This window comes from Stomoxys calcitrans, chromosome 2, assembly GCF_963082655.1.
Source record: "Stomoxys calcitrans chromosome 2, idStoCalc2.1, whole genome shotgun sequence".
NCBI lineage: Eukaryota > Metazoa > Arthropoda > Insecta > Diptera > Muscidae > Stomoxys > Stomoxys calcitrans.
Genome location: NC_081553.1, coordinates 145,331,536 through 145,348,388, shown reverse-complemented (window position 1 = coordinate 145,348,388; position 16,853 = coordinate 145,331,536). Strand labels below are relative to the sequence as shown.

Here is a 16,853-nt window from a genome sequence, read left to right as displayed (position 1 = left end):
ATGCAAGGAGTGTTGATATAGAATCTGGGATTGGGGCGGTTGATTGTTTAACAAGTTAACGAATGCGATCTGCTTGTGGCCATGACAGTGTAACGTACGCTGTGATGAAAACGTTACCTGGAATCTTCAAAAGCGCAATTTTGACGGCTTTGAATAATTAATTTCTAAGTAACACCATTTCTGACAATTTGAGGATATAAAAATTGTCCCGATTCCTTAACCTAACAAGGACTACAACGACATTGCTAGCTTTAGAAAAATCTCCCACATTTCGGTCTTTCTTAAATGCATAAATCTGATGGTCAAAGACAAGTTGATGGGCCTTGTGAAGTCTTGTGGTGCTGTGCCTGCTAGATACTTTGCTTACTTCAAAAACAGTTATACTTATACCTGTATTAATGAATTGCTTCGTAAAATTACAATCCTTAAGGCAAATGGTTTTAAGGTAATGATGCTCTCTTTAGATGTTAGCTATGTCTAGAATTGTGTAGACATTGGGTTATTGTATGACATCCTTATTGATCTAGGTGTTCATAAATTGTACTGCAGCTGGATATATAAAATTCTCTCATTCAGCGTATTGAAGAGGGCGAAAATGAGTTTGTGACGAAGAATGGTATCCCTGAAGGCACCAGTCTTTCACCTGTTTTATTTAGTCTGCACACAGCGGGACTGCACTCGTTGGAGGATAGAAATACACTTGTATTGCAGTATGCTGTTGACTTCATAATTTATCCTTAAATCATGACTATGATTTGGCTCTATTGAATCTAAGGAGCAAAGCCTTCCTTCAATCCGGATAAATTCCATACTATGTACTTTGCCAAAACCAGCCACAGAACAATAGATCTTATGTTAGAAGGAAAGACTATTGAACTGTCAAGACAGATAAAGTTTCAGGGAAGACATATCTCGTGTTCGTTAGCGATAAAAGAGCACTACTACTTTATTAAGCGGGATGTTAGAGCAAGAATTATTATGCTGAAATGTCTATCGTCAATAAAAGGTGGTTTGCGCCCTAAAGCAGTACTTAAGGTATGTAGGAGCCCGGTCAGGTCCAAGCTGGAGTACTCAAGGACAACCACAGCACATAGCGCACAGTACATAAATAAGCCAATACAAAGGATACAAAAGGGAATGCTGGGGAGATGTTTGTAAGTTTGTAGATCATTTCCGGTACGTAATATTTATGCTCTTGTCAATAAACTACCCCTGAGCAACCATCAGCTTTTCTTATTGCTAAGGAGCTGCCCAGGATGCGAAGGGACATTTTTTGCTTTATCGACATAGTAGCTGTCAACCCTAGAGTGATCTACAATTACAGTTGTAAATACAATGAATGTCTCGTATTTGATAGCCCCTAAAATGTTCTCTGTTACATTCAACCTATTATCAGACAGAAAAGAGTCTACTACAAGGGAAGTAATAAGCCCAATTTACAATAGAAAATTCTATGAGTATAGAGAAAGTGGCTTTATGATTTTTGCCACGGATGCCTCTATGTCGGATAATGCTACTGGACGCGGGGTGTTTTTGCCCACTCTGTGGTATAAGTTTTATTTCAGAATTGATTTCAGAGCCTCCTCCACATTAAGGGAGCTTTGGACGCTTTACAAGGCCCTGGAGATAGTCAATGAGGATGGCTACGAAAGATGTGTGTTTACGCCGAAGTGGCAAGGAAGCACAACAGAGATGAGATGACTTATGCAGTCATCGATATCGGCAGTGCATCCGGTAGGATTCCACCAGATCGTCGGTCCCAGGTGAGGCATTTGGTAAACGATCGGGCTATGGACATGTATTGAACACCCATACGAATTGTGAGCTTGAGTATAGAGCGAACATTTTAACGCTGAGCTTTGCGTCAGCGGAATGTATTGAACACCCATACGAATATCCACCCATACGAATTATGAACTTGAGTATAGAGCGAACATTTCAGCGGAATGTATTGATACCGTTGGTAGTATCCACACTCCCTGGGACGCGAAAGCAACGGGCTTCATTAAGGATGGGGGCAGCGAAAACGCGACGGAACGCATGATGGAAGTCTTAAACAAGCAAAAGCAAGTGTTGGTCATGGAGAAATGGGGGTTTTCCACAGGGAGGAGAAGAAGGAAGCAACTATCCTTGTGGTTGGCACAAGTAGACGTGACAAGTTTGGCTAAGACTAAAAGCATGGTGTACAACGGGGCCATGGCCGTCTTTTTCAAGATTAGGAAGACAAGGATAGGCAAATATCTTCATATTGAGTCATCAGGCGGTGCAGTGGCGTGACATTCAATAACGCCTATCGGACAGGGGGCCGACGACGGAGCCATCAACGACTTTCACGAGATTAGGATTACTATGATGTAAAAAATCCAATGCTGAAACATTAGGCAGTGTAGTAACAGAGAACTCAATGCCGCCTTACGCACAAGCAGCCGCCGATGAGACATAACCTACTGCCAAGAAGCCCATTTGCTCAAGATTTGGAAGACTTATATAGGCAAAGATCCTAATATTGGAACATCAGAAAGTGCAGGGACTGTAGACTCAATACAGTCTAACGAACAGGGACCCACTGATGGAACCATTACCGAATTTTCCAATATTTGGAAGACTAGAAAATGCAAAGATCCTAATATTGAAACAACAGGCAGTGCATTGACGGGAAACTCAATGCAGCCTAAAGAACAGGGAACAGACGATGAGACCGTCACCCACTCCCAAGAAGCCCATCTAATGGAGGACTAATAATTGAGGTCATCCAGAGAAACATCCACCGGAGCGAGATAGCTACTCACGCTCTGTTGGTGAAAATCAGCAAGGGCAAGATTCATATTGCCTTAATCCAAGAGCCATGGACGACCCGGAATAAAGTTTCTGGACTGAACCATATCAACTAACAATTATTCTATGCTTACACTGGTACTCGGCCGAGGAACTGCGTTATTTGTCATAAAAATTTATATTATGTATTTTCCCCAAAGTAGTTAAAGGCGGAAGCAATAGTGATGAGACAAGGAGACGGTGGAGCATATCTGACATCACTTTATCTGCCTTTTGATTCTCCGACACCGCCACCTACGCAACGGTTGGTGAGGAAAACAAAACAGACAGGAAATGAGGCACTAATAGGGTGCGATGCGAACTCTCACCACATTTCGTGGGGCAGTACCAACATTAATAACACCGCTACCTTTGGGACGTTACTTCTTAGGGGTAAGGATCCGAACCAGCTATGCAGAAGGGCCGAAAGGGTCTTTCATATGGAATATGACTGGGCTGGACCCTGGGTTCTCAATGTCAACCCAGAAAAAAATGAAATATGCCTGTTCACGAGGAAGTCGAAGTTGGGCCAATTTGACGCATCACGTTCCCTCAATAAAACGATTTCGATATTTGACAATGTAAAATACATAGGTGTGATCTTCGAAAGGAAACGGAATTGGAAGTGTCACATTCAGGAGCGTACTGAGAAGGCTCACAGATGTTGGGCACTATGTAGACGGGCCGTAGGCTCGAAATGGGGCCTGAATCCTAGGATAGTCCACTGGGTCTTCAGCTCATACCATCGCGGTATAATCGAGGCGACGATAGAAAACCTGAAAGGAAGGGAAGAGGTTTCTGATCGGGTATCTGAGTCGACACTTAAGTTCAAGTGCGAGGCACTGCTGCCAGTAGCACAGTCTTGGACTGACGGAACCCTAGCATTGCCGTCTGGAAGATCATGTTTCACGGATGGATCAAAGCTAAAGGACAGAGTGGGATGAGTGAGAGGATGTGGCTATTACTGAAAGGAAAACAGAAGAAGGTCGGTATAGCTTTTGGTGTCATAACCGGACACATAGGACTACAAGCTGACTTATGCAAAATCGGTGCGGCAAGTTATAACATGTGTAGGGCATATGGGGCAGATGATGAGACGTTGGAGCATTTTGTCCGCAGTGGCATGGGGCGGATTAATATCTGCACCCTCTTTTCAACCCAACCTTACCTATTGAAACCTCGGGGAAGAAAGGACAATTTTGCCACCGTCTGTACAAAGATGTTGATAAACCATGGTTTCTTAAGATGAACCTTAATCCAGCTGAAGTAAAGATTATAAACAGGCTTTAGATTTTTAAGTATAAAGGGTGGAAATCTTTATTTTAATCGATTGTACGGTCCATATAATATAATGTTTGAAGATTATTTCATACAAAAGTTGACCTAACTGCGCCTCAAATGGTCCATCCGCTTAGTCCAATTTTGGCATACTCTTTTCAACATTGTCTTCCAATGCGTCAATTGAAGCGGGCTTGTCTACATAAACATGAGCTTCACCAAAGTCCCACAAAAAATTGTCTAAAGGCGTTAATCGCACGATCTACGCGGCCAATTGACCGGTTCCGAACGTGAAATAAAATGTTCAAGAATGTTCGACAATTCTGCTTATTTACGTACCCATTGAGCCAAAAATGAGCTCCGTCGGTGAAGCAGAAGAAGCGCGCGATAAACTTTCTTTACAGAGCACGCATTTTTATAATGAAATTCAATAATTTGCAAACGTTGTTCGTTTGTAAGACGATTTATGGGTAAATTATAGACCAAATTGAAGGTGTTTGACAGTGAAACAAAACACGAAACGTGCGTGAGCTGTTTATACCAGTGTTGCCAAAAAGATGATAGCTAAAAAATCACCCTTTACAAGGCACTCGTTGCCTTTATATTGGAAGCGGAAATCAATTTATAGTAATTACTATCCCTGGTTGGGAGTACTAAGGGTTTATCGATATAACTGTGATGATAACTATGATAATATATCGTACATACGTTATAGTATGCGATCGTTCATATCTAATTATATATTTGTACCAGTTTCCTGGCAAGGATAACTGGCCAGCTCTGGATTTATTTACCACAATTATGCCACTCACACCAGGTCGTGGAGCTGTTCTTCACTTCTTCTTGGACCAATATCGTTTGATCTACATTCCCCGTGGTTTAGGAGTGTACGAGGTGCTATGTACATTGTATGTAGTCTGGGTCTACATGCAGATTGTTTACAAGTATAACCTGGCTTTTGGTGCCTTTGAAGCATCGCTATCCAACTACCCACAACAACAAAAAAAATTAAAAATTTTACACTATATGTAGGCGCAAAGTTCGGTTGAGCCGAATTTTACATGTTATTTACTACGCATTATTAGTTATTTGGATGAATTCACCCACTCTTAAGATTAATCTGCCAAATTTATACAATTGCAATATGAACTTGCTCGGTAAGGGCTCAAGATTTAAATCGGAAGTTAGATTAAATCAATATGATATATTTAAATAACGCATTTGATTTGACGCATGCTTTCTGCATAGCTGGTTCGGATCATTACCCTTAAGAAGTATAATAACATCGTCCGCATCAGCCGGGTTCAAATCCCTCCTCAGTCAGCATCTGTTATAGGTTATTTATAGTGGTCACCCAAAGAAGTGGCGATAAAATGCCCCCTGCGGCGATCCCTGTGCCACTTTCTCCCTTAGATTTATGTCATGGGACCCGGAATTTTATCCACCTGTTCTTTAGCATATGGTTTATCCAGTCTCTAAGGACCCGGTCTAAGGATTGGATCAATGTGTCGATCCGCACATTGTTAAATGCCTCCTCGATGTCAATGCAAACCGCCAATGTACGTCTTGGCATCGAAGGATTCTTCTATTTTATGCACGGATTCTTCTATTTCGTGCAGGGCAGTCTCCACCGACCTTCCCTTGACATAAGCATGCTGTTTGTATTTGAGCAGTTCGCTGGATGTCCTACTCTTTATCATGGTATCTACAATACGTTCCATGGGTTTTAGTAGAAAGGACGTAAGGCTTATAGATCTATAGGCCTCTGATATCGAAGTTACGAATGTGGTGCCAAGTCATCCAAGGCGTTGGCCCCCGACGGAATCTCTACATTGATGCTGAAGAATCTGGATCTACCTGGAGCCAAGTACCTTACAACTCTCCTCAACTTGTCTTTTAACACTCTTATAGTACCCGATGTCTGGAAAATGGGCAGAGTTATCTAGCTACTGAAGCATGGAAAGGACTCGAGTAAGGGGGAGTCGTATAGACCGATCTCCCTTTTCCCACCAGCAGCCAAGACGCTTGAAGGACTACTCCTCCCGAGCCTCATTGGAGAATTCCCATTAGCCGAACATCAGCAGCACAACAACTGCTTTGCATGCCATCACCGAGCTGACTTTAATCAGCCCAGGACATGTGCTTGGACGGTTGTCGTGGCACTGGATCTATCGAAGGCATTCGACACGGTCAGTCATGCCAAACAAATAGGGGGTATCGCGAATACGTCCCTCTGGCCAGTCCTGAAACGCTGGGTCGCGAATTATCTCTGTGGTCGCCAGTCATTTGTGGAATTTAGGGATAAGAAATGGAAACACCGTAGAGTGAAACAGGAAGTTCCTCAAGGTGGGTCATATCTCCGGAACTTTTTAACCTCTATCTATCCTCCATTCCAACCCACCCAGTACGATCATGTCATCAGCGCCAGTGTGGTCTCGTCTGCTATGTAACACGCAGTGGAATAATATTCAGAACTGTCAGAATGCAGCTCTTCGAACTACGATGGACTGTCTCATTAGTTCTCACGTGGACCAGCTCCATCTCCGCCACCCATTACACCTGAAGAAATTTACCTCCTCCGGCAGAGTAGTTGTGGCTCAATTACGATCCGGCAGATGCAGCAGTCTCAACTCCTACATAGGAAGGATAGGTGCCGATGTGCGTCCCGATTGTGACCTGGGACCACACGCATCTGTTTAACCATCCAGCCTTAGCCCCAGAGTTTCTGGATCTAAATGTTCAAAAGAATCAAGCAGATGAAATTAACACAACAAACTGCTACAACTCTCCAGCTTATCTTTACAAGCTATAAGTTTTCTTTTTATTTCTTTTCAAGAAATTCTATAGGCCCATAACCTTGGCTAAGGGAGATATACTCTGCTTCTATCAGGACATCGTACATAGGTAATAGAGACACAAAGGTAATTTTCATTCCGAATGCAGGGAAGCCGTTCCACATGGAAGCCGAAAGATTTTCTTTCTATTAGTATGTCATTATCTGAATGCTAGAGAGGTAAATAGAAACATACCTTAGGGTAAAAATCCATGGCGATTGCCTGCCTCAGCAACTGCATGCATATAGTACGGGCAAGGACTCTGAAACAGCCCTTCACGACCTATTTGCATACATATAGGTAACTGTCAATGAATATAGTTAGGTTAGGTTTAAGTGGCAGTCTGCCATCAGACTCACCTAGACGTTTCGTTCATTATGATACCACAGGTACAGAAGAAGGAATATGCTTTTTAATTCCTACCGTTAAACCATCCAGATTGCTTAAAAATGCCTCAAAGAAATGAGAACCTAAAGTGGAACTCCTTCTGACTGCCAGTGCGGGACACACACAGAAGGTGTTCTATAGTCTATTCTTCTTCGATGTCTTCAAAGCTTCTGCAAAAGTCGTTACTGCCAACTTTTAGTCTGTCGGCATATTTTCCGATTAGACAGTGACCTGTCATGACGGACACAACGACTGAGACGTCTGTTCTAGCCAGTGACTGCAAAGCGGTGGACCAAATAATTTTGGTCTACCGGTTTAAGTGGCAGTCTGCCATCAGACTCACGTAGACATTTTCGTCCATTGTGATACCACAGGAACAGAAGAAGGAAGATGCTTTCTAGTTCCTACCGTTGAACCATCCAGATCGCTTTAAAGCCCAACCACTTGTGAATGTTCACATCCGCTAAATCAGAGAGGTTCTCAAAGAAATGAGAACCTAAAATGGAACTCCTTCTGACTGCCATTGCGGGACACACACAGAAGGTATTCTATAGTCATCTTCTTCGATGTCCTCACAGCTTCTGAAAAAGTCGTCACTAGAGTCGTTACGACTCTTAAGTGTAAATCGGGCTAATTATATATATGCGAGCTATATCTAAATCTGAACCGATTTTTCCGATTTTTTTTTTTTTTTTATAATGTTTGTTTTTGGTCTTAGAAAGTGATATGTGCAAATTTTTGTGATGATTTGATAATAAATGCGATCTCTACTACCTTAATAACAAAAAACGAAAGACTGACTATCAGCATAAGGGTTACCTTGAATTTTTTAGGGACATTGGCTTCATTATATTGAATTCAGTACTATTAAATGTTAAAAAGAGAGTGGGCTTTTATTTGATGTATGACACGGCCAAATACTTTAGTCATTTCAGAGATATGGGTCGCCGAAGTCCCCAAAGTAGCCTAATAGCCAAAACATTGAGATTTTCAAAACAACAGCATGTGTTAACATCTTCCAATTGCGCTCAAATTTTGGGAATCTTATAATCTAAAAAAATAATGTGTATGAGGCATCTATACCTAAATTTGTACCGATTGCAACGAAATTTAATGTGTTGTTAGAGGTGCAAAAAAATGTTATGTAGCAAATTTCGGGCAAACCCGTTTCAAAACTTGCGTATTATGGATTCATAAGTGTAATTTAGGTGGTACATATATATGGCAGCTATATCCAAATTGCCACCTACGTCGGAGCTGCAACGGTTGGTGAGGAAAGCAGAACAGAGAGGAAATGAGGTACTAATAGGGTGCGATGCGAATTCTTACCACATTTCGTAGGGTAGTAAATACAAATAAATGCAAATGCAAGTTTTGCCCATGAACATTCCACTAAGGAACAGGGGCAAACTTCTCACATATCAATGAATGCAGTCCGGTTCAAGTTTTAATCTCAATGATAAGGGGCCTCCTTTTTATAGCCGAGTCCGAACGGCGTGCCGCAATGCGACATCTCTTTGGAGAAAAGTTTTACATGGCATAGTACCTCACAAATGTTGCCAGCATTAGGAGGGGAAAACCACGATGAAAATTTTTCGGATGGTCTCGCAGGATTTGAACTCAGGCGTTCAGCGTCATAGGAGGACATGCTAACCTCTGCGCTACGGTGGCCTCTAACATTACGGGGTAGTACCAACCTTAATTAGCGGGGCCAAGCCCTGACAGAAATCTTAAATACTGCAGACCTAATAACAACATATTGGTAACACCGCTTCCTTTGTTAATAGGATTAGGGAGGAGGTTTTAGATGTGACAATATGCTAGAAAAATCTAATCGATGAGGTTCAGGATTGGAGGGTCTCCATGGAACATTCCTTCTCAGACCATCGCTACATTAGGTTTAGAATAGCACGGCCAGCGGCGAATCCGATAAGCTTCCGTTATAAGTTGAAAACCAACTGGCCAAAATTCGGAATACTACTCAGAAGAAGACTTGGGCAGGATAATTTAGATTGTCCAAGCTTAGAAGACATTGACAACAATGTCAACAGGATTACGACTGCACTGATGGAGTCTTTCGATATAGTTCTCCTCTTCGGGAAAGGAAATCAACCCGAGAAAAACCTGGATAACCGGCAGATTGGCAAAATAGAGAAAGAGGTCCGCAGACTTTTTAACAGAGCAGGAAGTATGTTGGAATGGGTGTTACACACGTCTCAAGGAATACAATAATGGTGTCTCCTGGAAGCTTTTCTGCGACCAAGTCGATATCTTTAATGACGCCGCCAAGATGAAAAAGTTTCTCTCAAAAACGCATGTCCAAACTGAAACCTTAGTAGACGACATGGGAGTGAGAACAGAGATACAGGACTCACAGAGACACCGGAATTTGGAATGCTCCCAGCTCTCTCTTTGTGACCATCTATCATTCGTTGTCCTTCGGGTCTGGTCCTGAAAACTTAGCTCGTGTCGGTAGAGGCATACCCATAAATTAAAAGTTTCCATGGAATGTGAAAGGTAGTTCCTAGTCTCGCAAGCTCGTCCACTTTACAATTCCCTGGGACATCTCCGTGGCCCGGCACCCAGAACTGGTGAATTTTGAACTGCTCAGCCATATTGTTGAGAGATCTGCGACAGTCGAGGGCGGTTTTTGTGTTCAGAAATACGTTCTCCAGGGATTTAATGGCTGTCTGAGAAGATATTTATGTCAATCGTCGTAATGACATATCTTAGCCATTCCAATACTTCCTTAATTGCAGGGATCTTCACTTAATACACACTGCAGTGATCGGGTAACCTTTTCGATATGACCAGTTCTAGAACTTTAGAGTACACCCACCTGGTCGTCTAGTTTGTAACCATCCGTATATAAGTCTATGTAACTTCTATTACCAGGGATATCGTAGTTACAATCGGTTCTTTTTATCAAAAAGAGGCTCAGGCAGGGTTTAATCCACACTGCCTGGAACATCGGACATTGTATCAAAGATAACTCAGTGTCCGTAGCCGCCACATGACCAAAAAGAAAGATCCCTTATCCTCACGGCAGTGGTCGCAGCAATTTCTCTAGCCACAATGTAAGGAAACATTAGATGTAGCATTCAATTCAGTGGATCAGATGGTGTCGTCCTTAGCGCGGCTGTGATGCACAACCAAGCCACCCTTCGGGTCCGGTTGACTATTGAATTATAGGGGGACTTTTGGAGCACCGTCCACCAGACCACAACACCATATAGCATTATAGGTCCGACAACTGCAGTATATACCCAATGCATGACGCGCGGTCTATATCCCAACTTTTGCTGTACGCATCCAGGGGCAGGTGAGAAAGCAGTGGAACCACTCTTCCTCAGGACACTTGCGGTGTGGACGATTCCTCCTTAGATGCTTAACTAGCTGCTGCTGGCGAAATACTTTTTGAGTTCCGTGCTTCTCCGCTGCGGCACACCTTGAGCGTAGTTCAACCGGCTTGCCGTTTCGATGCCTTTCTGATTCTCCAACCCCACCGCATCTATAGACCTTCAATTTCAACTTGTTGAATCCGTACAATACAACTGCTTCATGTCTCCGGTCACCATCATCCTCATCCAATCTTCCAGTCGGTGGTTGAAAGATTGGGATTACATTTCCTTAGTTGTTTTTGTTGTTGTATCCACATTTTTATGTGGAGGTGGCGATCCTCGTCATGCTCCTGTAGATGAGTAAGCTCGTTCAGGTCCAAAGGACCGAAAGCCGCGGGAAAAGGGTGACCATTGGTTATTTAAAGACGCCAATAACCCGCCTTGTCATATCGAGCATCATAGGCACTCAATATTTGTGCAAGAGCCGGTGCCACCCGGCCTCTCACTGAGACTCTCCGCTCGATACCGCTGAGTATCCGCGACTGCCGTTGCAGCTACTCCATATGGAGCATTCCACTATCCGCAACCTGTGGACGCGCCCGGTAGATCGGAGTTAAGCTTCTCTTAACAGCAATGAGCACTACACAGATAGGACCTCAATGTTCCAGCCTGTGTGGTGCTCACAGCTATTCCGTGCCAGACATTCCCTTAGTCTTTCAAGTATACAATGATAGCATTTCTTGACATTGAATGTGCTTTCAATTATGTAAAACCGACTTCAATCAAGAAGGATCCTGGACATCAACACTACCGTTAGGCAATGCCATGGCAGCCGCTTGTACGCACCGAATTAGTCCTTCATAGTCCCGATGTAATCCTTCATCGGCAATGCGGAACACGCTGCTACAACAACAACAACAACAATGTATTAATACTAACTAAAAGATGCAATACAGCATGGATCTGTCGATTTAAAATGACGTGTCAGCAGAGGAACACCTCAAGGAGGTTACTGTCGTCTCCTCTACTTTGCAATATTGCCATTACTTACTTCATTTTAATTGACTATGACAGAACATTTGTCCCATTAGCCGAACTTAGAATAGCTTTCGAAGCGCTTCGATCTTCTGCGCTTCTTCTAAAATCTCTGACATCAAGTTTTGAGATGTCTTTCACCACTTGGTCTTTTCATCGGGCTTTTGGTTGTTGTTGTAGCAGTTTGTTGTGTTCTATCTATCGTCTGCTTGATTCTGTTGAGTGTCAAGACCCAGAAGCTCTGCGACTAAGATGGGGTGCGTCCACAAGGATCTGGGTCTTAGCCGAGTGGGTCTGGCTGGGCAGTTAAACAGGTGACTTGTATCGTGCGGTCGCTGGAGAGGAGGTCAATTTCTTCAAGTGCAATGGGAGGCGGTCGTGCTCCAAGGATTACATTCACTCGCTAATCATTTACCGCATCTGCAAGAGTGTCTTCATGAATGATGTCTACACCTGCTTGATATGCCGCTTGATCTAGGGGTTCTCTCTTGTAGCGCTGAACCTCACGCTCTAAATCATGGAGATCTAACTTAAGGCTTCTGGGCGGTGGATATCTATCCACAAGATGATAATTTGGATGGTCTCTGCGATAACAGCCCAAAAGATATTGCTTAGACAGCATGTAGTCATGTCTTTGCACTGGTAGGATCTATGTCTCCTGATGGAGGTGGTCCACATGAGAACTGAGGAGACAGCACGTCGTAGTTCGTAGGGCGGCATTCTGACAGATCTGAATATTATTCCACTGCGTGTCACAAAGCTGACGAGACCACACTGGCGCTGCATAACTTAACACACACCGGCCAATTGCTTTGTACGTGGTCAACAGGGTTTCTTTGTCTGCACCTCAAGTGCTGCCAGCAAGCAACTTGAAGACCTTGTTTCTACTTTTGACTATCGCAAATTGCTGTGGCATGTGTGGAGAATGTGTAGGAGCTATCAAATGTGACGCCAAGTATTTTGGGACACTTGATGGTCGGAATCATTTCTCCATCGACCATCACAGTCAGCTCAGTATTCACTTCACACGTATTTGTAGTGAACAATGTGGCTGAAGATTTGGTGGCAAATATCTTCAGATTTCTTGCAGCGAAAAATGAGGCAAGTTCGTTGAGGTAGACGTTCAACCTATCGCAGATGTCAATAATGGGTGGGGGGCCTGATGCCATGATCGTACAATCGCCCGCTTATGATACGATCTCTATGCCGCCTAGAGGGGGTGGAATGGAGGATAGGTAGAGGTTAAACAATGCCGGAGATATCACCCCACCTTGGGGAACTCCCTGTTTCACTCTACGGTGCTTCGACTTCTTATCGCTAAATTTCACAAATGACTGGCGACCACACAGATAATTCGCGACCCAGCGGCGAATGGCTCTCCTCCTTGCCCTGTCACTCCCAGGATGCACAATAAATTGACATTAAATACTCTGGCGCATCTCTTCGGATCAGTGACGGTTATTTCGCCAAAAGTGACTGAGGTCCTGTCATCCCGTCTACCGGAGTTCGAGCGTGACTTAACAGTAGACCACAGCTTGCCTATACCGGTGCCTAAGTTACATTGCTCCAAGTGTTCCAGCTACAAATTCCGCTTATGTTCATTCTGGGGTAAGTGGGGTCCATACAACAAATCCCCATCCCACAATATCGATATCGTCGTTTTGAGTAGTGTGCCGTATCTATTCACATCTGAGAAGATTGAAGAACCAGAACTGGTCATACCGAGAAGTTTACCCGACGACTGTAGTGTGTATCAAGCGAAGATCCTTGCAATTAAATAAGTGGTGGAATGGCTAACATATAATGTCATAACGACGATTAAAATAATTGATATGATTTAAATTAAAAACGAAATTGTTATGTTTTTAAGAAATAAATAAAATCACCCACGAGTACCAACCAATGAATAAATTGGGCATCAATTGGTTTGGTAGTTGTCCATACTGAAATATTTTCTGTTATGTCTTCCAACGTTCATACCAAGTATGGTCCGAACATTTTACACACGACTCCACTATCCATATTCGATCTATCGTCATATAAACCAAGCCTCCTGATTTACAATCAACATAAAGTTTACCGAAAATCTATGGCGTTTTTTTTTTACTTTGACTTTATTTTCAGTTGTATACTTAATGTAATTTGTTCTAAATAGTATGATTACTAAAACCTCTTAGATAATCGAGATAATTTTTGTTTAATGGTATTATGTATATAAAAGAAAGAAGCTTTTTTTAAACTAATTTAAATGTCTTTCAGAAAACTTATCACTATATCATGACTTGTTCCTGTATAACTAAGGACTTAATTTTTTATTTCGATAGTTTATTTATGAGTTTCACTATCTGAAAACTCTCACGCCTGATGACAGCACCATGGGACGTTTATTGTCACGTATAAGTGATATGTACTGGCTGGATGGAGGTCATGGCGGCCAGAAAAATACGTGGATCACATCTAGAAGTTTGCTAGAAACTTTAACTAGAATGGGTAAGTTACTTATTTGCTTTATTCATAAATGATTATAACGTAAACATGGTATAATCCGCATTCAGCAATAAACATACACGTCCATTTAACACCTTATCAAGTTCAGGACGATCGGCGACCTTGGATACGAAAAGAGGAAAAAATATTTACTGATTTACTGCGGCGTTTAGGGGCACAGATAACACGCCACTTACACTATGACAGCCAAACAGCAAATTTGATGACACACTTTGAGGTACTCCAGGCATTCTGCCAACATATTCATAGCCAGAATCAACAACTTCAGCCCGGCCAAATCAACCAAGTTCAAGTTACAACTCAAACAAACATACAGAATAATGATCAGCCGCATGCAACACAACTCCCACCCCAAGCCAATGAAGAAAAGTGACATCGTCACCATCATCACCGCCGACGATCCAATCACTATCACCATCACAGTTTTCACCATAAGCTGTCGCAGAAACACAAGCCACAAAAGATGCAGCATCAAAATTCGCATCAACAACAGAATCATATCTTGCACTGCATTGCTTCTGCAGTGGCGGCCGCCTCTTCAACGTCCACCAGTGGCTTGGCAGCCGCCGCTGCTCTCATATCGTCATCAACCGCAGCAGCGCTGGCTTCGGCTGCGTCCTCCTCAGTCTCTCTATCTGCATCAACGTCGCCGTTAGCTAGCAATCCAATTGTAAATATTAATCATCAGCACCAGTTTTTTAATTATCAGCCCTATCATACCACTTCGCAAAGATTTCGTCCTAATTACAATATGCTTTTGAACAGCGTCCACACACCGCTGCACACAACGCAACATCAAACCGGGACCGCAACAAACATGACTAACGTTTCCGTATCCTCTAACAATATCACACACAACAATCATCATCACAATCACCACCATCATAACCATCAGTGTAAGTCAAAACGTAAGTTACAAAAGTTGTATTATACTCTGTGCCGTTGAATCTCTTCACACTTAAGTGTAATTAAAGCAGCTACATTTTCTGAGATGAGGTTTGTTTATCTTTTTTCGTCAATTGTAAAATGTATAAATATGCATAACATTACATATTTTTTATATGTGTACTAACACATTGTTTGAGTGCAATAAGATTTTACGATATTTTATTATTATTTTATACCTCAGTTCTGTTTAACATATAATTATAATTTTCGATCATTCATGTAATATCTCGACTTCAATTTACATACAGTTATAATTTCCTATTATTTTAATCACTTCTACACCAGCACGAATATGTCTTGATGATGCTTATGAAAACGTGTTATATGACTACTAAGTTTATTATTGTCCTCATTGTGGGAGGCATTGCGTAATAACCGAGACGCCAAAGTTGAATTGCTCCTCAACAAGGATTCAACTTTTGAAACATACGTACGTTAAAAATCATACAAGAACCCTTGCTTAATTTACGCTTTGTTCCAAAGCAAAGATACAGAAACCACGGTCAGAAATTGTATTGTGTTTTCTGATACGCATAGATCTTAAGATAAAGCTTAAATTGACTAAGAACGAGGATATACCTAAAATAACATACATAAAATTAAAAAAAAAACAACAACAACAAAAGTATTTATATAATATGTTCGTAGAGAATAAGTGATTATAACATTAAAATCCAAATCAGTGGTAGTGTGTATGTATATGTACATTAATAACAGTTATTTAATATACTCCATTACCTACTGTATTTAGGTAAACATACTTGCAAATAGTATATAGAGGATGTAATTATAAATTTGGCGAATACAAATATCTAAATGCTTACTTAAAATATAACTTTAAAAAAGTACCTTTTTAAAATTAGCAGTTCAAAATTGCATTTATGCGTTTCACTTCAATTCAACTCATTAAGGTAGATTCTATTGTTATTTCCAAAACAAAATTAAACCCTTTTGAACATCCGTAACCAATATTCTTAGTTCCCGGTAGAAGTGTGTGCGTTACAAGAAATGTGCGTGCATGTGTGCATTAAAACGGAATCTTCGTTCGCAATCGAAGTCGTCGTTGAAAAAATCACGCTTATCAAAGTAATCACACGGCTCGCGAAAAAAATCACGCTGACATGAAAAATCATATTCACAAGAAGAATCAAGCTCACGAAAATAGTCGCAGTTGACGTTAAAAATCGCACACTGTTTATTTTTTGCCAACATCTGTTGTATTCGAGGAAACTTTTTAATTGCGCACAAAATGATCGCCCTTACACCGGTTGTCCAAGATCGAAGTCTAGTTTTTAATTTTGAGGTCGTCATGGTTGTTGCAGAAGAGCATTCTATTACATTCTTTATCACGTAAGTCTAATTCCACTGTTTATATTACACCTAATTGTAAATTGACATTGTGTCTACTTCAAACCATGTACCACCATAAGATATTAGAACTAGATGATGCCGTCTACCCATTGCTTTAAAAATAACGAAAAATACATACAAATTCTGTAAAAACGATTTAAATTTGGCCGGGCCGAACTGCGAATACCCTCCACCATGGATATTATTTTGACAACATGCTAGCACGCTAGCCACTGCGTGTCGTTGGCATTGCATAGTATACCACGCTGCTGGATGACTTGAGGCCGTCAGATGCCACACTCGGAAAGACGGGAATAAAAATTTCCCCATTTTCGTTCTTATATTTCCATTAACATAA

At 41.8% G+C, this 16,853-nt stretch overlaps 2 protein-coding genes across 2 annotated transcripts in view; both read left to right on the top strand.

The window, feature by feature from the left end:
- LOC106088320 (mitochondrial protein C2orf69 homolog) overlaps positions 1-16,007 on the top strand; it is a 33,816-nt gene extending 17,809 nt beyond the window's left edge. The window contains exons 7-8 of the mRNA XM_013253782.2: positions 14,014-14,179; positions 14,245-16,007. Coding sequence (XP_013109236.2) covers positions 14,014-14,179; positions 14,245-14,570 — 492 coding nt within the window. The 3' untranslated portion in view covers positions 14,571-16,007. The remainder of the gene's footprint in view (positions 1-14,013; positions 14,180-14,244) is intronic.
- Positions 14,571-16,007, top strand: LOC106088322 (uncharacterized protein DDB_G0281497). The gene has a single exon (XM_013253784.2). The coding sequence runs from the start codon at positions 14,661-14,663 to the stop codon at positions 15,141-15,143; it is 483 nt and encodes a 160-aa protein (XP_013109238.1). The 5' UTR covers positions 14,571-14,660; the 3' UTR covers positions 15,144-16,007.
- Positions 16,008-16,853: the final 846 nt, after the last annotated feature.

Bases quoted from the DNA above. Each gene is read 5' to 3' on its own strand.
- LOC106088322 (XM_013253784.2), top strand. From the start codon at position 14,661: ATGCAGCATCAAAATTCGCATCAACAACAGAATCATATCTTGCACTGC.